This window comes from Corylus avellana, chromosome ca4 (genome assembly GCF_901000735.1).
Source record: "Corylus avellana chromosome ca4, CavTom2PMs-1.0".
Classification (NCBI taxonomy): domain Eukaryota; kingdom Viridiplantae; phylum Streptophyta; class Magnoliopsida; order Fagales; family Betulaceae; genus Corylus; species Corylus avellana.
In genome coordinates this window covers 22,381,188-22,405,012 of record NC_081544.1, presented here as the reverse complement: position 1 = coordinate 22,405,012, position 23,825 = coordinate 22,381,188, and the positions used below count along the sequence as shown (strand labels likewise).

General features: G+C 36.7%; 2 protein-coding genes and 1 long non-coding RNA gene across 3 annotated transcripts; all 3 read right to left on the bottom strand.

Moving 5' to 3' along the window:
* Window positions 1-9,149: 9,149 nt before the first annotated feature.
* LOC132180096 (uncharacterized) lies at window positions 9,150-10,007 on the bottom strand. Its single transcript, XR_009440017.1, has 2 exons — window positions 9,919-10,007; window positions 9,150-9,308 (listed from the first exon to the last, which is right to left on the bottom strand). It is a non-coding gene; the product is annotated as an uncharacterized LOC132180096 (long non-coding RNA).
* A 245-nt stretch (window positions 10,008-10,252) lies between these two features.
* Window positions 10,253-12,065, bottom strand: LOC132180095 (uncharacterized). The gene is made up of 6 exons (XM_059592949.1): window positions 12,039-12,065; window positions 11,694-11,924; window positions 11,516-11,608; window positions 11,333-11,434; window positions 10,650-11,235; window positions 10,253-10,326 (listed from the first exon to the last, which is right to left on the bottom strand). The coding sequence occupies exons 1-6, from the start codon at window positions 12,039-12,041 to the stop codon at window positions 10,280-10,282; spliced, it is 1,062 nt and encodes a 353-aa protein (XP_059448932.1). The 5' UTR covers window positions 12,042-12,065; the 3' UTR covers window positions 10,253-10,279.
* A 1-nt stretch (window position 12,066) lies between these two features.
* Window positions 12,067-13,202, bottom strand: LOC132178229 (uncharacterized). Its single transcript, XM_059590678.1, has 3 exons — window positions 13,125-13,202; window positions 12,407-12,863; window positions 12,067-12,305 (listed from the first exon to the last, which is right to left on the bottom strand). Exons 2-3 carry the CDS (start codon window positions 12,855-12,857, stop codon window positions 12,067-12,069), a joined length of 690 nt encoding a protein of 229 aa, XP_059446661.1. The 5' UTR covers window positions 12,858-12,863; window positions 13,125-13,202.
* Between the last annotated feature and the right edge of the window lie 10,623 nt (window positions 13,203-23,825).

The following is a 23,825-nucleotide window of genomic DNA, read 5'->3' as shown; positions in this document are numbered from 1 at the left end:
CAATTTCTTTCCTGAATTCAATTTATACAAATTGAATTGAATAAATTGCCAATTCAATTCAATTCAATTTATTCCTGAATTGAATTGGCAATTCAATGTTTGGTTTACAATTTGTACACCATTTAATTTGTACAAAAAAAACCAATTTTCTCATGTCATCTTTCCTAAGGATATACTAGGGACAAAAACAAATGGCATGATAAAACCATTATAACATGTCCAAAAATTCAGGTACATATAATAGAATTCGACATTCAAATCTATCAACTCCTCAGAAATAAATAGAGACATGCATGGAATAATTGATAGGTCATTGAGTCAATTCAATATGTCAAACCAAAATCGAAAACAATATCAAAATCAAAATCAATATCAAATCAAATCAAACCAAACTAATACGTCCTATGTCCAACCATACTTGGCAACAACATCCATGACCTCCTCATACCGCTATTTCCAAAGGTTTCCCAGATAGCTTGATGTATACTGACAACAACATCCACAAGCTTCTTCACAATCTGCGGTAAGAAATAAATTCAAAGAAAGATGTTACTCTACAAATAGAAAGAACTACTCTACTCTACTCTACTCTATCCTATGTAAGACAATACTGAATAAAGTATAAACTTTCCTCCATGGCCTAGCTTAATAAATCAGATTGAAGAATGTATAACTTCTTAAACTTGACATACTAAATAGCCATATATATTCTTCTTATATTCCAATCCACCTATATAATTTTTGACCACTTATAAAGCAACAATGAGGAACTCATAATTCAGACAACACATACAAATCATTAAAGTAAACAATAACATTCGATCGGAATCGTAAAATACAGGCAATACATACGTAAGCGGTTGACAAACCCAAAAACCCTTAGTCTAACCAAAACTAGCAGTTTACCATGAACTAAATATTAAACCTCAAACTTGACATAGTTACAAGAGACCCAACCTATATATTAAACCTCAAACGAAGTATTGACTAAACATCCATTTAATGCAACTTACTATTTATTATATAGATATAATTATATGGATCACAAACATGCAGTCAATACGTCAATCATATACAAACAAACAATAACTATTGTGAGCAAATATAGTTTTGTTTGACACAACTAAACAATAACAAAATATATAATATGTTTACCAACTACGACCTCACATACAAGGCTCAATCTAGGTCGATAGCTTCCTCATTCGACAACTTCTTCGCAATACCTGGAGATGATAAAACAATCAATCAAGAAGCAATAAGTGCCTTTCTTATCAGGAAGCAATAAGTACACTTATAAATCATCATCAATGCAATATCTATATATATATATTCCGACTGGAAAATAAGATCCTTCTAAAATTAGACACAAACACAATGCTAACGTTTAGTAGTAGAAATAATAACAAACATTATCGAGGTCGCTATCAACACTAACAGCATAAAAAACAATACTAATTCCAACCTAATGTATCACCGAACCAATGAAGAACAAAACATTTTGCAACGTCATAAAATCCATACATACATATATATACTCAATAAAACCCAAAGCAAAAAAAACAAATTGCATTACCTGGTTCACTCCCCACCAACGATTTCACCACCAAACGGGCTGGAGATTCTTTTTCTGTTACATCTTTAACTCGAGTCGTATCGGATGAGGACCTCGACTACAACATGTGCTCGAGTTGACGAAAACGTGCCTCGTACAAAGTGGTCATACTAGCCCGGGTCTCAGCTAGCCGCACAGCAACCTGCTGATCAACCTCCACTCGCTGTGCATCTAACAGCGCAGCTATCTCCGCCCTGTGCCTCTCCCGTTTAGCTTGTTGCGCCGTTGCCTGCTCTCGCTATGTCTCTAGCAGCGCATCCATCTCCTGCTTGTGCTTCTCCCGCTCAGCTTGTAGTGCAGTTTCTATCATTTCTGGGACACCAGAGCTCCCAGGAGGTTGTGAGCGTGGCGCGACTGGTCTATAGTAGGAGTGTATGCTACCGCACACAGGTAGTATACCTGCTCCAACCTGGCGAACCCGACCTGCGTACTCCGGCTTATTGCCCATCCCCTGTGCGTAGGCATCGTCGGGCGCCCACCGTACGGTGCCCTCGGTGACAGATTGTGTAGCAGCTGGGTCAGTGGGAAGCAACTCCTTCATCCTCTCCTGTAGGGTACACATTAACAAAAGCAATTATAAATATTAAATTAAATTACAAAGAAATATACATTAACCAAATCATATTGATTATTAGTAGCGTACACATCTTTCCTTGACCAAGTCATTTGGATATCCGCCAGTCTTCTTCACGTGTGTGTTGATGTAAGACTGTGCTCGTGTTGGCGGAATCCCGGTATTTATGAACTGCATACACAAATAAAACGTAAAAAATTAAAACATAAACACAATCAACATAAGTCATACATATATCTGATCAGAAAACATACTTCTTCATGTGTAGCTCTGGCATAGCTCTTTGATCCGGTGCAGTGACGCTCCTTGTTCTTCGACCGGTTTCCTTTCATATATGCAGCATATTCCTACACAATTAACATTGTTAATATTTTAGGCTAACACATTCATTTTAATAAAACTAAACAAAACTCACTAAAATGTGACTTGATTCTCTTTCGTACACCATTTCTCCAATAATATATCCACGTCCTCTCTATTGTACGTGGATAATTGTCCTCCTTCCCTAGCCTTCACTGTCGCCAGAGTATCGTCCGATGTGATGTGAAGACTCTGCTTCAAGTCATACCTCCAAGTCGTATGCTTGTTTCGCATATCAAGGAAAGCGTCCCGTTTTATGGCCGCGATATCGCAGTTAGGTGGGATATAGGAGTGCTTCTGCATATATTCACACATACATATGCATTAACAATATTGTCCATCTATTTGAGATAAATATATGAATATATAAATCATTATCATAAATACAATAATATTTAATTATAACATACCATCAATGCATCCCAAATATCATCCTTCTTACGCTTCGATACCTTCTTCCACTCGTCGCTAATCTGTACATAAGTACTGCTCCTGACGAACACTCTGGTCATCCGTCTAAATTTGGAAGCACTTTGTCCCACAGGCTGCCACGTAGGGTTATACTCGCACACGATCCTCTTGCCATCGGGGATCTCCCACAGCTTGTGGCATGACTTGACACTTAATATATGGTAGTGGGTGATGCCATTTTGATCTACACCTAATAGATTAAGAATTTGAACAAGTTAGTTACTTATTTAAACTAACCACATATTAAAATTAAATAAAATACATATTCCGATATTTTAACACATATACTTACTTATCGTCCGAACGTTATCCACCGCCAACGAGCGTGTAGCGGCATCATCGGAATGCGTGTCATGCGCGACACCATCCTCATCACCCTCAGTGCTATCCGGGGGCAGTGTCTCATCACTATCGACCACCTGTGCTCCGCTACTGGGGTATGGGTGCCACTGGAAATGGCCATGGGAAACGATCCCCATATCGCTTAACGTCGTGAAGTCAAGCGTGAACAGTGTGGATGTGCCCAGCTCTGCCACGTCAGAATGCTGAGGATTTACATGAATGTCATCACCACATCCCACGTCCCGCCCTCCATCGGGATGCCCTTCCACATGATGTGGAAGTACCAGTTTATACCCTTTTGGCTCCATATTAGCCCGGGGGGACGAATGTAAATCATGGGCGGCAGGTGTCAACCGTACGGTCGGTTGCCGCTGTGCTTTTCTCTTTCCCCTATAACTCATGTCTCCCTGCAAAATACGTTGCGAAACGAATTAGTCTTTAAAATAATTAAATAGGTACAAGTATATGTAAAGTAATCACACATTTAAAATTTTCAACATATACTAGTTACTCAATTAATTATATATCGTTTCCACAAACTACATATAAATTTTATGGTTAACCTAAAAAGCAATTATAAATTAACGTAAATATTTCTTTTAAAAGAAATAAAAGCTAATAAAATTTCAAAGATGAACATATTTCCAATTTCATTAAATGACATACGCTTCGATTGGTTCTAAATCGGGTCGTACGAAATCGACATCATCAGGTGCGTTAACATGATCATGATTGAAACTCAAGAGGAGGGGCTCAATCTCGTGGTAGCTGCTACTAGAATCGTCAGACCCATGACCTTGACCAACATCGTATACGTTTCTAGGTTTAGTCCTTACAGCGCAAGCCCAATCTGGGTTCCTTTCATCTTCGATGTAAAATACTTGGTCAACTTGTGAAGTTAGCACAAACGGCTCATCCGTAATAATCTCTGGTGTGCATAAGGTTTTTAAAATTCACAAGTGTTATGCCATACTCATCAACCTTGTACCCCCTGTCCCTCGTGTTGTCCGCCCAATTACACTTGAACAAAACATATTTTGTCCTATCGTAGTACTCAACCTCAATTATTTGGGTTAACTTCCCGTAATACGTTTCGCCATCAGTACTCGGCACACACACACCGCTATTTTGAGTCCTTTTCTCGATATCAGCTGACAGAGTGCGAAACAACTTCCCATTAACCACATATCTGTTATAGTTGACTGTCCTTTCCTTTGGCCCTCTACAGTGCATTACTAGTTTCTCACCCAGCTCCTGTCTGCGTAGGTCGTCCAATCCATTGACCTGCGTATAATGGAGGGCAATATATGAATTGAAATTGGTGTATATAGGATTTCTAAGGGAAACATGTATACACCTCATTTAACCAGTAATAACACATTATTCTTACGTATTCACGATACCAATCGACAAATAGTTCAAAATGGTGGCTTTCCAACTGATTGTCCGCTATTCGCCCTCTAAGCGTTTCTATGTGCATCCTACAATTTGAAATTAAATTCAATATAGTGCACTCGAAATTAAGATTGTACAAGGAATGGTATGGCAAGTACTAGAGAGATGACTTACGTCCGTAGCGGTAAGAACTCGTCTGAGTTAAACAATATATATCGATGAATTTGTGCCAGTGTAATACGGTTGAGGATGACTTGTGTTCCCGCCCCCTTACAACCATCAGGGTTTCGTTGGGCCTTATTATGAAACGTCGGTGCGTCATCCAAATACATCGAGCAAAATGTCACCAACTCAGTTGCTATGTAGCCCTCCGCAATACATCCCTTGGGAGCCGCTTTATTGCGCACATTATATTTGAACCCCCCTAGGCTCCTGTATATGAAAATCAATCAACAATTGCAGTGATTCACTGTCTTTTATTCATGGGAAAAAAATAATAATAATAACTTAACGATCAAACTTTACCTCTCAGCCGGATACATCCACCTATACTGAACTGGTCCACCTAGTTGGCATTCACGGACAAGATGCACGACAACATGAACCATGCTCGTGAAAAAACTTGGGGAAAATACTTGTTCCATCTTGCACAAAGTCACGCAGACTTCACTCTGGAGTCGGTACAAATTATCTAGTGTCAGAGTAGTTGAACATATGCCCCGGAAGAATGTTCCCATCTCAACCAAAGGTCTGACCACGTTACCTGGCAGTGACCCACGTAAAGCAATCGGTAGAAGTTGTTGCATCAGAATGTGATTGTCATGACTCTTCAAACCCGTCATCGTACGGTCTTTCAGTCGTACGCATCTGGAAATATTCGATGCATAACCATCGGGCACCCTCACATCCCGAAGCACTTTCAAGAAACTGATTTTATCTTCATTGGACATCGTGTGGCAAGCTGGGGGCATATAGTTTTTTCCATTCTTCGTAAATGGATGAAGTAGACGTCTCAATCCCATCTCTTGCAAGTCTTTACAAGCATCATAGTTGTCCTTTGTTTTCCCTTTTATGTTGAGTATTGTGCCAAGAATATTGTCCATCACATTTTTCTCGATATGCATCACATCAAGGTTATGCCGTAGTAAATTATCCTTCCAATACGGCAACCTAAAGAAAATACTCTTCTTCTTCCATAATACATGATTGCTCGCTTCTGGTCTGGTGTTGTGAGTACTCTTCTTCCGCTTCTCTCCCTGCTTCTTACTACTGTCTGGCTTTGACTTGCCGGCATCCTCATCCCCAAATGGCATCCCCTCTAACTGTCTTAGGATTTCAGCCCCACTAAGCACATTGAGAGGACATTGTAATTCCTGGTTGCTGTCAAAATTACTTTTGTTCTTCCTCCACGGATGATCCAAGGGCAAGTATTGCCTATGACCCATAAAACACCATTTGTGGCCGTGTTTTAACCATTGAGACCTGGTTGATTGCATACAGCAAGGACATGCCTTTACTCCCCTTGTAGACCATCCTGACAGATCTGCGTATGCCGAGAAATCATTAATTGTCCACATCAATTGTGCTCGCAATATAAAGTACGTTTTAGTGGAAACATCAAATGTGCGTACCCCTACATTCCATAATTCCTTCAACTCCTCAATTAAGGGCTATAGGTAAATGTCTATATCCATTCCAGGTGAGCTCGGGCCTGGGATAATCAGGAATAATATGAAAGATGTTTGTTTCATGCACATCCAAGGAGGCAAGTTGTATGGCACAAGCATTACGGGCCAAGTGCTGTGTGATGTAGTAAGGTTCCCAAAATGATTAAATCCATCTAAGGTTAGTCCAAGCCTTACATTCCTGCTGTCCGCTGCAAATTCCGGATACAACTGATCAAATGACTTCCATGCTTCACCGTCGGCCGGATGCCTCAATTTGTCGTCCTTTGTGCGGTTATCTGCATGCCACTTCATATGGGGTGATGTATACTGCGACATAAACAATCTCTGTAGTCTTGGTATGAGTGGAAACCACCTCAACACTTTTACTGAGCGTTTCTTACTTGACGATATGGGTTGACCGTCTTCGTCCAAATGAATGTCATCATTCCACTTAGATTTGCCACAAACTGTACATGAATCTAATTCTTTGTTGCCCTTCCAAAATAGCATGCAATCATTACGACAAGCCGGAATCTTTTCATAGCAGAGTCCCATGTCACTTAGATATTTTTTGGCCTCATAGGTATTAACCGGCAAACCTTCACTATCCGCAGACAACAATTGATTGATGAACTCAAGGAGAGATGATAATATCTTGTTACTAATTCCACCAACACACTTCAAGTTGTACAGATGAACAGTTGCGCTCAACTTACTGTGTTTGGTCTAATCATATAGCGGTGTTTTTGCCTCTTTAAGCAACTCGTGATACTTTTGGGCATCTACCTCCTTCACATCCTCGACTACTATTTCTTCATCACCCTACACAATGACCTGAGGTTCACAGTTGCCTTCTCTGACATCATGCATGCCGAACACATCACGCAACATAGCATGCATATTTCCACCTTGATCACCGCTTCCACCTGCTTCATATGTGGCCGGACGATTCAACGGAGACGGTTCAACATGGTCCCGGACAGGCTTCTCACCATGAAACATCCAATCTTTATATGTAGGAAGTATGCCTTTTCCCCCTGTCAAGTGGGTGAGAACTACGCCTGGGGGATAGCGCTGGTTAAGGCGACACACCTTACATGGGCAGTAAATCTTACCATCAGGTGTTGTGCAGTTCCCAACTGCAACGTCAACGAACAATCTACAACCGTCTCTGTATTCCTTCGTACCCCTAGGCTTTGTCATCCAACTCTTGTCCATTGTTGTCTACGAACACTAGAGAGAAATATACGCGACTTAAAAGTATTCAATAAACCCATACATATTAACTGGAATTTACATGCAAACTTAATTAGATGCTTTTATTGTTGGTAAATTGTTTTTGTCATGAAAATTTCTGAAACTTAAACGAATTAACAACTATTCCAAATGGGGACCATCAAATTTACATTATTTGATGTTGTTTAACTATTAGCATTCTTCATACACATTCAGGTTCTATAACTTTTTCCCAAAAGTTCATATATATGCATTTGGTAGATGTTGAGGACCCTAGTCAAATAAAATAAATCTAGATAGGTTACGAAGTCAATATATATATATATAGCATGGCTCGTATTAATAGGGCAAAACCTAAACAATATACAAATGTTATGCCATTCGTTTAATTAGGAGCTTAATTAAGCAATGTTGGAATAATAGGAAAATGCTAATTAAATAACCTTAAGGTTATTTAATAGTGGTCGTCATTCTGCCATTTCCTTTGTGTTTCAATAAGACTTTAAGTCTCCTAAGGTTAAGTACAAAGGTAGATTATATATGTATGTCTAGTTCCATAAGAATATAATTGTTTGTGTGAAGCGTATTTACTTGTGGTTTTTATTATTAAACAAATTATAACTCAAAATGTTTTTTCGATTGTGAAATGTTTGATCACTATTTGGCCATGTAAAATCTCTACCTTCTATTCTGCTTTTTTCAACCTATGTTTACTAAATGATAAAAGTTTTTTTAAAAAATAATATTCTATTCTTTGATTAATATATATAATTTCAAATCACTCCCCCCCCCCATATTGTGTCTACTTGATAAAAGTTATTATTATTTTTTTCTCCTTACATAATTGGAGCCTATATTTTGAAACCCTCAAAATATAGAGATCTTAAATATATAAATCCGGGCTGGGTTCAATCTTATAGGAAAAAATGAATTCAATAATTTTATTATATACTCGAGCTCCCACTCGTGTTTATTTGTGTTTGCATCCCGCGTCGGAAATTAGGTGCATTTTTTTTTTTTTTTTTTTCTCGATTAACGTTGGAATTCTGCTTTGCACGATTTTTTCCCCTGTTTCCAATTTCCATACTTTTTTCCCTGTTTCCAATTCTCCAGGAAATCTGGCAATTTCCTGTACACTTTTAATTGGCAATTTCCAATATCTTCCCTGAATTCAATTTATTTCAGTTTATACAATTCAATCCAATGTTTGGTTTACACTCCTGTACACAGAGAATTCAATTTCCTGTACACTCCTGTATTGAATTGGCAATCCAATGTTTGGTTTACAATTTGTACAGAATAAACCAATTTTTTCATGTCATCTTTCCTAAGCATCCTATGGACAAAAAACAAATGGCATGATAAAACCATTCTAACATACGAAAGGATGTGTATGTCCAAAAATTCAGTTACATATAATACAATTCGACATTCATATCTATCAACAAAAGAAATAAATAGAGACAAGCATTAAATAACTGGTAGGTCATTGAGTCAATTCAACAATTATATTATGATATATGTCAAACCAAAATCGAAAACAAAATCAAACCAAACTAATACGTCCTATGTCCAACCATACTTGGCAACAACATCCATGAGCTCCTGATGTATACACACGTCAGAAATCTACAAGCTTCTTCACAATCTGCGGTAAGAAATAAATTCAAAGATCATAAAACTCTACAAATAGAAAGAACTACTCTACTCTATCATGTGTAAGACAATACTGAATAAAGTATAAACTTTCCTCCATGGCCTAGCAAACATATTTTTAATAAATCAGATTCGAGAATGTATAACTTCAATCCACCTATATATTTTTTGACCACTTAATTATAAAGCAACAGTGAGGAACTCATAATTTAGACAACACATACAAATCATTGAAGTAAACAATAACGTTCGATCGGAATCATAAAATACAGGAAATACATACGTAAGCGGTTGACAAACCCGAAAACCCTTAGTCTAACCAAAACTAGCAGTTTACCATGAACTAACTATTAAACCTCAAACTTGACATAGTTACAAGAGACCCAACCTAATATATTAAACCTCAAACGAAGTATTGACTAAACATCCATTTAATGCAACTTACTATTTATCATATGCATATAATTATATCGATTACAAACATGCAGTCAATACGTCAATCATATACAAACAAACAATAACTATTGTTTGAAATATAGTTTTGTTTGACACAACTAAACAATAACAAAAATTCTGAATAAGTTTACCAACTACGAACTCACATACAAGGCTCAATCTAGGTCGATAGCTTCCTCATTCGACGTGTTATCCGCAATACCTGGAGATGATAATACAATCAATCAAGAAGCAATAAGTATCTTTCTTATCAATAAGCAATAAGTACACTTATAAATCATCATCAATGCAATATCTATATATATATCTTCCGACTGGAAAGTAAGATCCTTCTAAAATTACTATTTATCATATGCATATAATTATATCGATTACAAACATGCAGTCAATACGTCAATCATATACAAACAAACAATAACTATTGTTTGAAATATAGTTTTGTTTGACACAACTAAACAATAACAAAATATATAATATGTTTACCAACTACGAACTCACATACAAGGCTCAATCTAGGTCGATAGCTTCCTCATTCGACAACTTCTCCGCAATACCTGGAGATGATAATACAATCAATCAAGAAGCAATAAGTGCCTTTCTTATCAATAAGCAATAAGTACACTTATAAATCATCATCAATGCAATATCTATTAGGATCTAAAATTAGACACAAACACAATGCTAACATTTAGTAGTAGAAATAATAACAAAAATTATCGAGGTCGCTATCAACACTAACAGCATAAAAAACAATACTAATTCCAATCTAATGTATCCCCAAACCAATGAAGAACAAAACATTTTGCAACATCATAAAATCCATACATACATATATATACTCAATAAAACCCAAAGCAAAGAAAACAAATTGCATTACCTGGTTCACTCCCCACTAACGATTTCACCACCAAACGGGCTGGAGATTCTTTTTCTGTTACATCTTTAACTCGAGTCGTATCAGATGAGGAACTCGACTTAAACATGTGCTCTAGTTGACGAAAACGTGCCTCGTACATAGTGGTCATACTAGCCCGGGTCTCAGCTAGCCGCACAGCAACCTGCTGCTCAACCTCCACTCGCTGTGCATCTAACAGCGCTGCTATCTCCGCCCTGTGCCTCTCCCGTTCAGCTTGTTGCTCCGTTGCCTGCTCTCGCTGTGTCTGCTGAAGCGCATCCATCTCCTGCTTGTGCTTCTCCCGCTCAACTTGTAGTGCAGTTTCTATCAGTTCTGGGACACCAGAGCTCCCGGGAGGTTGTGAGCGTGGCGCGACTGGTCTATAGTAGGAGTGTATGCTACCGCGCACAGGTAGTATACCTGCTCCAACCTGGCGAACCCGACCTGCGTACTCCGGCTTATTGCCCATCCCCTGTGCGTACGCATCGTCGGGCGCCCACCGTACTGTGCCCTCGGTGACAGATTGTGTAGCAGCCGAGTCAGTGGGAAGCAACTCCTTCATCCTCTCCTGTAGGGTACACAGTAACAGAAGCAATTATAAACATTAAATTAAATTACAAGAGGCATATACATTAACCAAAACATATCGGTTATTAGTAGCGTACACATTTTTCGGCAACCAAGTCATTTGGATATCCGCCAGTCTTCTTCTCGTGTGTTTTGATGTAAGACTGCGCTCGTGTTGGCGTAACCCCGGTATTTATTTTCTGCATACACAAATACAACGTAAAAAATTAAAACATAAACACAATACATAAGTTATATATATAACTGATCAAAAAACATACTTCTTCATGTGTAGCCCTGGCATAGCTCTTTGATCCGGTGCAGTGAGGCTCCTTGTTCTTCGACCGGATTCCCTTCATATATGCAGCATATTCCTACACAATTGAACAAGTTAACATTTTAGGCTATCACATTCATTTTAATAAAACTAAACAAAACTCACTAAAATGTGTGACTTACTTGATTCTCTGCCGTACACCATATCTCCAATAATATATCCACGTCCTCTCTATTGTACGTGGATAATTGTCCTCCTTCCCTAGCCTTCACTGTCGCCGGAGTATCGTCCGATGTGATGTGAAGACTCTTCTTCAACTCATACCTCCAAGTCGTATGCTTGTTTCGCATATCAAGGAAAGCGTCCCGTTTAATGGCCGCGATATCGCAGTCAGGTGGGATATAGAAGTGCTTCTGCATATATTCACACATATCATATGCATTAACAATATTGTCCATCTATTTGAGATAAATATATGAATATATAAATCATTATCATAAATACAATAATATTTAATTATAACATACCATCAATGCATCCCAAATATCTTCCTTCTTACGCTCCGACCTTCTTACGCTCCGATACCTTCTTCCACTCGTCGCTAATCCGTACATAAGTACTGCTCCTGACGAACACTCCGGTCATCCGTCTAAATTTGGAAGCACTTTGTCCCACAGGCTGCCACGCAGGGTTATACTCGCACACGATCCTCTGGCCATCGGGGATCTCCCACAGCTTGTGGCTTGACTTGACACTCAATATATGGTAGTGGGTGATGCCATTTTGATCTACACCTAATACATTACGAATTGAACAAGTTAGTTACTTATTTAAACTAACCACATATTAAAATTAAATAAAATACATATTCCGATATTTTAACACATATACTTACTTATCGTCCGAACCTCATCCACCTTCAACGGGCGTGTAGCGGCATCATCGAAATGTGTGTCATGCGCGACACCATCCTCATCACCCTCAGTGCTATCCGGAGGCTGTGTCTCATCACTATCATCCACTTGTGCTCCGCTATTGGGGTATGGGTGCCGCTGGAAATGGCCATGTGAAACGATCCCCATATCGCTCAACGTCGTGAAGTCAAGCGTGAACGGTGTGGATGTGCCCGGCTCTGCCACGTCAGAATGCTGAGGATCTACATGAATGTCATCACCACATCCCACGTCCCGCCCTGCATCGGTATGCCCTTCCACATGATGTGGAAGTACCGGTCTATACCCTTCTGGCTCCATATTAGCTCGGGGAGACGAATGTACATCATGGGCGGCAGATGTCAACCGTACGGTCGGTTGCCCCTGTGCTTTTCTCTTTCCCCTATAACTCATGTCTCCCTGCAAAATACGTTGCGAAACGAATTAACATTCAAAGTAATTAAATAAGTACAAGTATATGTAAAGTAATCACACATGTAAAATTTTACGTGCATATACTAGTTACTCAATTAATTATATATCGTTTCTACAAACTACATATAAATTTCATGGTTAACCTAAAAAGCAATTATAAATTAATGTAAACATTTTTTTTAAAAGAAATAAAAGCTAATAAAATTTCAAAGATAAACATATTTCCAATTTCAGTAAATGACATACGCTTCGATTGGTTCTAAATCAGGTCGGACGTAATCGACATCATTAGGTGCGTTAACATGATCATGATTGGAACTCAAGAGGAGGGGCTCAATCTCGTGGTAGCTGCTACTAGAATCGTCAGACCCTTGACCCTGACCAACATCGTATACGTTTCTAGGTTTAGTCCTTACAGCGCAAGCCCAATCTGGGTTCCTTTCATCTTCGACGTAAAATACTTGGTCAACTTGTGAAGTTAGTACAAACGGCTCATCCGTAATACTCTCTCCGGTGTGAATAAGGTTTTTGAAATTCACAAGCGTTATGCCATACTCGTCAACCTTGTACCCCCTGTCCCTCGTGGTGTCCGCCCAATTACACTTGAACAAAACATACTTTGTCCTATCATAGTACTCAACCTCAATTATTTGGGTTAACTTCTCGTAATACGTTTCGCCATCAATACTCGGCACACACACGCCGCTATTTTGAGTCCTTTTTCCGATATCAGCTGACAGAGTGCGGAACAACTTCCCATTAACCACATATCTGTTATACTTGATTGCCCTTTCCTTTGGCCCTCTACACTGCATTACCAATTTCTCACCCAGCTCCTGTCTGCGTAGGTCGTCCAATCCATTGACCTGCGTATAATGGAGGGCAATATATGAATTGAAATTTGTGTATATAGGATTTCTAAGGGAAACATGTATACACCTCATTCAACCAGTAAGAACACATTATCTTACGTATTCACGATACCAATCGACAAATAGTTCAAAATGGTGGCTTTCCAACTGATTGTCCGATGTTCGCCCTCTAAGCGTTTCCATGTGCATCCTACAATATTGAAATTAAATTCAATATAGTGCACTCGAAATTAAGATTGTACAAGGAATGGTATGGCAAGTACTAGAGAGATGACTTACGTCCGTAGCGGTAAGAACTCGTCTGAGTTAAACAATATATATCGATGAATCTGTGCCAGTGTAATACGGTTGAGGATGACTCCTGTTCCGGCCCCCTTACAACCATCAGGGTGTCGTTGGGCCTTATTATGAAACGTCGGTGCGTCATCCAAATACATCGAGCAAAATGTCACCAACTCAGTTGCTATGTAGCCCTCTGCAATACATCCCTCGGGAGCCGCTTTATTACGCACATTATATTTGAACCCCCCTAGGCTCCTGTATATGAAAATCAATCAACAATTGCAGTGATTCACCGTCTTTTATTGGTAGGGAAAAAATAATAATAATAACTTAACGATCAAACTTTACCTCTCAGCCGGATACATCCACCTATACTGAACTGGTCCCCCCAGTTGGCATTCACGGACAAGATGCACGACAACATGAACCATGCTCGTGAAAAAACTTGGGGGGAATACTTGTTCCATCTTGCACAAAGTCACGCAGACTTCACTCTGGAGTCGGTTCAAATTATCTAGTGTCAGCGTAGTTGAACATATGCCCCGGAAGAATGTTCCCATCTCAACCAAAGGTCTGACCACGTTACCTGGCAGTGACCCGCGTAAAGCAATAGGTAAAAGTTGTTGCATCAAAATGTGATTGTCATGACTCTTCAAACCCGTCATCGTACGGTCTTTCAGTCGTACGCATCTAGAAATATTCGATGCATAACCATCGGGCACCCTCACATCCCGAAGCACTTTCAAGAAACTGATTTTATCTTCATTGGACATGGTGTGGCAAGCTGGGGGCATATAAAATTTTCCATTCTTCGTAAATGGATGAAGTAGACGTCTCAATCCCATCTCTTGCTTTACGAGCATCATAGTTGTCCTTTGTTTTCCCTTTTATGTTGAGTATTGTGCCAAGAATATTGTCCATCACATTTTTCTCGATATGCATCACATCAAGGTTATGCCGTAGTAAATTATCCTTCCAATACGGCAACCTAAAGAAAATACTCTTCTTCTTCCATAATACATGATTGCTCGCTTCTGGTCTGGTGTTGGGAGTACTCTTCTTCCGCTTCTCTCCCTGCTTCTTACTACTGTCTGGCTTTGACTTGCCGGCATCCTCATCCCCAAATGGCATCCCCTCTAACTGTCTTAGGATTTCATCCCCACTAAGCACATCGGGAGGACATTGTACTTCATGGTTACCGTCAAAATTACTTTTGTTCTTCCTCCACGGATGATCCAAGGGCAAGTATTGCCTATGACCCATAAAACACCATTTGTGGCCGTGTTTTAACCATCGAGACCTGGTTGATTGCATACAACAAGGACATGCCTTTACTCCCCTTGTAGACCATCCTGACAGATCTGCGTATGCCGGAAAATCATTAATTGTCCACATCAATTGTGCTCGCAACATAAAGTAAGTTTTAGTAGAAACATCAAATGTGCGTACCCCTACATTCCATAATTCCTTCAACTCCTCAATTAAGGGCTGTAGGTAAACGTCTATATCCATTCCAGGTGATTTCGGGCCTGGGATAATCAGGGATAATATGAAAGATGTTTGTTTCATGCACATCCAAGGAGGCAAGTTGTATGGCACAAGCATTACGGGCCAAGTGCTGTGTGATGTATTAAGGTTCCCAAAAGGATTAAATCCATCTGAGGTTAATCCAAGCCTTACATTCCTGCTGTCCGCTGCAAATTCCGGATACAACTGATCAAATTACTTCCATGCTTCACCATCGGCCGGATGCCTCAATTTGCCGTCCTTTGTGCGGTTCTCTGCATGCCACTTCATATGGGGCGATGTATACTGCGACATAAACAATCTCTGTAGTCTTGGTATGAGTGGAAACCACCGTAACACTTTTATTGGGCGTTTCTTACTTGACGATATGGGTTGACCGTCCTCGTCCAAATGAATGTCATCATTCCACTTAGATTCGCCACAAACAGTACATGAATCTAATTCTTTGTTGCCCTTCCAAAATAGCATGCAATCATTACGACAAGCCGGAATCTTTTCATAGCAGAGTCCCATGTCACTTAGATATTTTTTTGCCTCATAGGTATTAACCGGCAAACCTTCACTATCCGCAGGCAACAATTGATTGATGAACTCAAGGAGAGATGAGAATATCTTGTTACTAATTCCACCAACACATTTCAAGTTGTACAGATGAACGGTTGCGCTCAACTTACTGTGTTTGGTCCTATCATACAGCGGTGTTTTTGCCTCTTTAAGTAGCTCGTGATACTTTTGGGCATCTACCTCCTCTACATCCTCGACTACTATTTCTTCATCGCCCTGCACAACGACCTGAGGTTCACAGTTGCCTTCTCTGACATCATGCATGCCGAACACATCACGCAACATAGCGTGCATATTTCCACCATGATCACTGCTTCCACCTGCTTCAGATGTGGCCGGACGATTCAACGGAGACGGTTCAACATGGTCCCGGACAGGCTTCTCACCATGAAACATCCAATCTTTATATGTAGGAAGTATGCCTTTTCCCCCTGTCAAGTGGGCGAGAACTACGCCTGGGGGATAGCGCCGGTTAAGGCGACACACCTTACATGGGCAGTAAATCTTACCATCAGGTGTTGTGCAGTTCCCAACTGCAAAGTCAACAAACAATCTACAACCGTCTCTGTATTCCTTCGTACCCCTAGGCTTTGTCATCCAACTCTTGTCCATTGTTGTCTACGGACATTAGAGAGAAATATACGCGACATAAAAGTATTCAATAAACCCATACATAATAACTGGAATTTACATGCAAACTTAATTAGATGCTTTTATTGTTGGTAAATTATTTTTGTCATGAAAATTTCTGAAACTTAAACAAATTAACAATTATTCCAAATGGGGACCATCAAATTTACATTATTTGATGTTGTTTAACTATTACCATTCTTCATACACATTCAGGAACAAAACATTTTTCCCAAAAGTTCATATATATGCATTTGGTAGATGTTGAGGACCCTAGTCAAATAAAATAAATCTAGATAGGTTACGAAGTCAATATATATATATATAGTAGTATAGCATGGCTCGTATTAACAGGGCAAAACCTAAACAATATACAAATGCTATGCCATTCATTTAATTAGGAGCTTAATTAAGCAATGTTGGAATAATAGGAAAATGCCTATGAAATAACCTTCCGTATGGTAATAATCTATAATAGTGGTTGTCATTCTGCCGTTTCCTTTGTGTTTGAATAAGACTTGAAGTCTCCTAAGGTTAAGTACAAAGGTAGATTATAATTGTATGTCTAGTTCCATAAGAATATAATTGTATGTAGGGTTTCATTTTCTCTACTTGTGTTTTTTTAAAAAATCAAACTATGGAATAAATGTATTGTAGGATTACTTTTACTTATCAAAAGAAGAATCTCTAAGAAAAATACAACAGAAACAACTATGGGAGTGTTATTTCAATTACCTTTAGCAATTAGATAAATCTATTAGTTTTGGTGTTTGATATTATGGATGTAATTCTTTTTCTTTTTCTTTTTTTTCTGCATTTTTTTAGGATTGCTTATCGGTTATTTGGTGATGCCATTTTGATAAAAATTTATTTTATTGTTTATGATTGATAGATGATAGGACTGGCTCCTAACTTCTAATTTCTCTATTTAGTCCATACATGTATACATACATGTGTGCTCGTGGACACATGGATGCTTGACTAAGATATCTCATGCATAGTTGATACGTTGATTAAACCATTTGACCATGTAGTGATAATGCTCCAATATTGATACGTTGATTAAACCATTTTGACCATGTAGTGATAATGGTCCATTAATTGAAAAAGATGTCATGAGTTTTCGTAGGTTGTTATTTTTTTCAATTAGGTAGATAACCGTGGCATATTCTTGCAATTGATGGCAATCGTGAAGTCGAGAGCTTTGGCTTTTGAGCTTAAACTAATAACTCTTTCTAAGTCCTATTTGTGGTCCATCTTTTGAAATAAAAATCTAAAGTCACTGATTTAAGCTAAGATGTATAGTTTCCTCAACAACAAAAAAAGGCACTAATTGATAGATCCTCAATTAGGTTGTCACAAGAATTACTATCACCGTCAATGGAATATTGATCTTCATGAGATATATTACTCATAGACCCCCTTAAAAGTAATTTTTAATACTGTTTTTGGAAAATTATGAATTCTTGAAAGCTTATCCTTATGATATATATTTATTTCTACCTTATGTCAATTTGTCAATTTTATGAACATGTAAATGAAATTTGTCAAATTGTCAATTTGTCAATTTGTCAATTTCATTTAGGTTACATGTTCATTTAAAATTGACAAATTGACAAATCTAGTTATCTAAATATATATCATTACTGCTTTGGCACGTCATGTTCATTTAGGCCTCAGCTTATCCTTATGAATTGATCTCATAGCTATAGGTTTATCTCCTTTCCTTGCATCTTTCTTTTATAAAATTAATGCTGGGAATTTATGGGCAGCATATATACGGCCATATATATATATATATATATAGCAGGGTAAGCTACTAATTAACGACAGATAGAGTAAGCTATATATATTCAAAAAACCAAATTCATATTTATGGAGTGAAGCTAGCATTATATTAATCCTCATGTAAATATATATATATATCATTACTGCTTTGGATTAGACAATCAAATTCAAAATATTAGACTAAATTAGCACAAACATCAGTACCCAACCTAGCATGCAAACACCAAATCCAAACCAAACAAATAAATAAGTACAAGGATGCATGTACATATATATATATATATATATATATATATATATGTATATATATATACCTGTGAGGAGCTCTTGTAGGAGCTAAAAATGGAGGTAGCTAGAGAGGACAACGGGCGGCCGGTTCAGCTGCGGGCGCGCGGAGTAACAGTGTTATCGTGACAGAGAAACTGATCCTTGATCAAGAAACACTTTGGGCAGAAGAAAAAAAAGGAAGACTTTGGGCAGAAGAAAAAAAAAAATCCTCAGGTTCAGCAATGGCGCTCGGAAGAAAGAAAGAAAAACAGAGGACAATGTGTTTTTTTGAGAGAACAGAGAGACACGTACGTGTACAATGGCATCCGGAAGTGCCTGCCTCCAGCTGGCCAGCTGGGGGAAAAGAAAAAAAAAAAAAAAAAATTTTAAACTCGCGCCAGACCTCTTAATTAAGAGGCATGGCGCGCTGGCCGGAGGGATGGGACGCATGGCCCTTCAGGAATGATATAATATATATATTATATATATATATAATTATACCTACCTATAATTATATAACTAGGTCTAATTATACCTAGCTATAATATATAATCTGAAACTTCAAAATATCTGACAATTCTAATTATAATTTTATATATAATTATGATATTTATATATATCATTTGGATAATAATATATCATTTTATACATAATTATAATTATATATATCATATTAATATTATATATATACTCTGATTTAATTATATATATATATATATATAGACTCTGACGTGGCAATCTACAACGCCAGAAAATTCTGACGTGGCGGAACTTACCACGTCAGTAATTATATCAATTTTTTTTTTAAGAGAAATGAAATTTTGTCCCGACGTTCATGTTTTTTAAACGTCAGCTTTTTTCTGACGTGTGAATAGTAACACGTCAGAATTTTCTGACGTGTTACTATTCACACGTCAGAAAAAATTCTCCTGACGTTTTATATTGTAAACGTCAGGAAATTGCCGAGGTGGCAAAAAAAATTTACTGTAGCACACGTCAGAAAATGCCCTTTTTCTTGTAGTGTAGTGATTTGGACTGTAGCACACGTCAGAAAATGCCCTTTTTCTTGTAGTGAATGGTACTTAATCGAGTAAGTTGAGAGTAAAGTTTATAATTAAAGTCATTAACGCCTTAATTTGTCTTGGTTATGACAATGCCCTTAATTTGTCTTGGTTATAATTTAAGCTTCTTTTTTTTTTTGAAGGAAAATTATTCTTATCTCATTAATAGAGGAATCAAGAGCATTAAAACTCTTACAATCACAGAACATAACGTTCTGAAAGATCCTAGCCGAAGCTAAAAGATCAAAGTCGTAACTTAAAGATTACACATCAAAGACGCCAAACATCTACTAACCTATAACTAATCTTCAATTAGAATAACAGATCTGTGCTAGGCAGACACAAACTAATGCATATGTAGCTTTTATTCCTCGACCTTGAGATCAAAAGGACCACATGCCGACACACATCCTCCTGAACCCGAAAGCCAGGATATCGTTCACATCCACAACCCTAGGGGTCCTGACCAAAATAACAAGCGAGTAGATCAAGAGAGAGGACGTGGTCTTATTACAAGTAGCAAGAAAACAAGAAAAATATAGGGAAAATCAAAGCAATACAACTAAAAATTTAAAAATAGGAGCACACTAGGCGGATGACAGCAGCCAGAAGAAACGCCGATCGCGTGCTTGTCGGAAACCGATGCGTAGATGGCGCTGGAAGCACATCGCGGTGGGGACGCGTGAAAAGACCCAGCAGAAGACAGTAAACGGCAAAGCTAGCTCGGAGGAGATCGACGGCGCACTCAAAGAATTGGGGGGAAGTTTGAGTGAATCCCCCATGAGCGGCACCCACAAAGTGTGCCCAAACAAACACCTAGCAAGAAAAAATAAACAAGCAAACAAAGAACAACAACCGGGAAACGAAAGTGAAATCCAACAACAAACACAAAAAAGAAAAGAAACACAGATCGAGGAAGAGAGGGGGGAAGGAAAATGGGGAAGGGAGGGGGGAACAGATCAAGGAAAGAGAGGGGGAAAGAGAGGAGGGGGGGAGGGGGAGAAACCCCTCCCCCTTAGCTGTGCGGCACTTCCTTAAGCTCTGCTAAGGTTTTGTGAAGGCTAGAGTTATATTATTATAATTTAAGCTTTTTAATTGAGATATATCTCTCATTTTCATCATTTTGTTTATCTTATTTTAAAACAATATTGTTTTTTTTTTTTTTTTTATATATACTTTAGGATTTTGTCAAGCATCAATGAGTTTCAAAAAATTATTGTCAATCTTGGATTTGTTCTTTATATTAATTCATTTTACGCTAATAGTTATCAGAATATGCTAATAATTTTATTATAATATCATTAGATTATGAGAAGTAACCAATTATTAAAATAACACTTCGTAACAAAATGGAAGATGAATTTTTTGAAGATAATTTACTTGTCTACATTGAAAGGGAAATTGCTGAAAGTTTCGATTCAGATTTGATACTTGATGATTTTGTTTCTCTAAGACCGCATAGAATGCAATTTTAGGCACTTTGTATTTTGTATTTTCCTTTACTTTTGTACTAGTGCCTACATGGTGTTGGAAATAATTTTGGATGGTGTACAAATTCTCATTGATATAAAATCATTTCAATCTAAAAATTAACAATAAAATAAATAAAATACAAGAGATGAAATGTAGATTATGAAAATATCTCACAATGTGCTATAGAATCATACAAGAGCGTTGTCCTTAAAGGTTGATTTGTGCCTCCCAGAGTGTATAACTCGGTGCGATCGGATTCTTTGACACGCAACCTCCCAGGATTAGACTATAACGTCTATCTTCATTAAGGACGCACTTCCAATAACGAAGAGTAATAGAATAACCCTTGATCTTCTTGATAAAAAACAGCAAAGAGAAAATATAATAGAATTCTATGCAATTAGTCTTATAAAATAGGACAAAACTCTTTTATAAAGAAAACTAGCTTAAAACCCGCGCCATGCGCGGGATTATTCATTATAATTTGATTTTTAAAACTTTTTGATAAGTAAATGAATATAAAAAGAATAATTTGATTTTAAAACTTAAAACACATCTCCATTGTATTTTTTATTATAGGTCAAATCTATCATGCCAATTTCAATATACAAAAAAAAACAAAAAAAACAAAACAAAACAAAATGTTATTCAACAGTATATTGTTAAACATAGTGACACAATTACACAAAAGTTTACATGAATATATAAATCACATAAAAATATACTATCATAAGAACCATATATAATTTTAGTTTTAATCCATATAAATTAAAACATATTAAAAAATTATCATATGTGTAATTTAAAATCAGCTGGAATGAGTAAAAACATAAGACCCTTAAATCATAAGACCTATAAAACATATTAAAATATTTATTCTCATAGGAGTTGTTTTATTTCTTTCATCAAAGAAAGAGATAAAAAATCATAGAAGGAATATTGGAACACAAAAAAAAAAACATAATGAACAACAAAGTCAATTAAATTTACAAAAGAACAATAAGAAATGTGAATGAAAAATAATATATAAATTATAACAGAAAATAAGGAAAAAGTAACCATAAACCCTATAACAATATATTGAGAATGGTAGCAAAACTGAGAGTAACCCTAAACCCAATAAGTTTTTGTGTAATACCTATTATATTTCAAAACAAATAAAACTCATAAAATTATGGACATTTAAAAAATAATACAAAGCAAAATAACAAATATTTAAAAAAAAAAAAAAAAAATTTATGGATACAAAAATGAAAAAATCTTTCACTCAATATTTAATGCAATCAAATAAATCATTTCAATCTTCTCTTAATCTAAAAAATAAATTAAAACAACCTAAATTCGTCCCCATATGTGTAGTTTAAAATGAAAAGCATAAAGAAAACAAAAAAAAAAAAAAAAAGGCAAGAAACCATGAACAAATAAATCATTTCAATCTTCCCTTAATCAAAAAAATAAATTAAAACAACCTAAATTCGTCCCCATATGTGTAGTTTAAAATGAAAAGCATAAAGAAAAAAAAAAAGAAAAAGAAAAAAAAGAAGGCAAGAAACCATGAATTTTGATTATCAAAGTATTAAAATAAAATTAGCATAAAATTTTAATATTTTTGGTGTAATACCTATTATATTTTAATACAAATAAAACTCATAATTTTGAACATTCAAAAAAGCAAATGAAAAAAAAAAAAAAGCTAAACAAAAAATTTCACAAAACAAAACGGAAACATATTCTACCTAATCTCTAATTTAAAACGGTGTTTGGTACAAAAATTTTTTTCAAGAAACAAACTAAAGATCATCAATTCACAATTGCTAAAAATTTATACATAAAAGCACAAAGACACATTCATCTCGAATATCTCATACCTTAAATCATAGTTCAGACTCACATATATTTTCATAAAACTGATCAAATAAACTTTCAATCTCATTGGAAGAAGAGGAAAACAGAGAGCATGCCTTAGAGAGAACGTTGTTTCCGTAGTTAGAGAGAAGGAAGAAACAACATCAAATTGAACCGTTTCAATTTTTTTAACTGGTTCTGGTTCATACATATTGAACCAAAAAAAACAAAATTTTGAACCTGCAAATCTTTTAATAAATTAATGATACAAAATAAAATAAATAAAATTTTGAGCATGCAAATCTTTTAATAAATTTCCGGTTCATACATACTGAACAAAAAATACAAAATTTTGAACCCGCAAATCTTTTAATAAATTAATGATACAAAATAAAATAAATAAAATTTTGAACCTGCAAATCTTTTAATAAGTTAATATCGCAAATCTTTTAATGTCGTAAATCTTTTAATAAATTTCCGGTGAACAAAAAAAAAAAAAAATTTGAACCCGCAAATCTTTTAATAAATTAATGATACAAAATAAAATAAATAAAATTTTGAACCTGCAAATCTTTTAATAAATTAATGTCGCAAATCTTTTAATAAATTTCCGGTTTATACATACTAAACAAAATAAA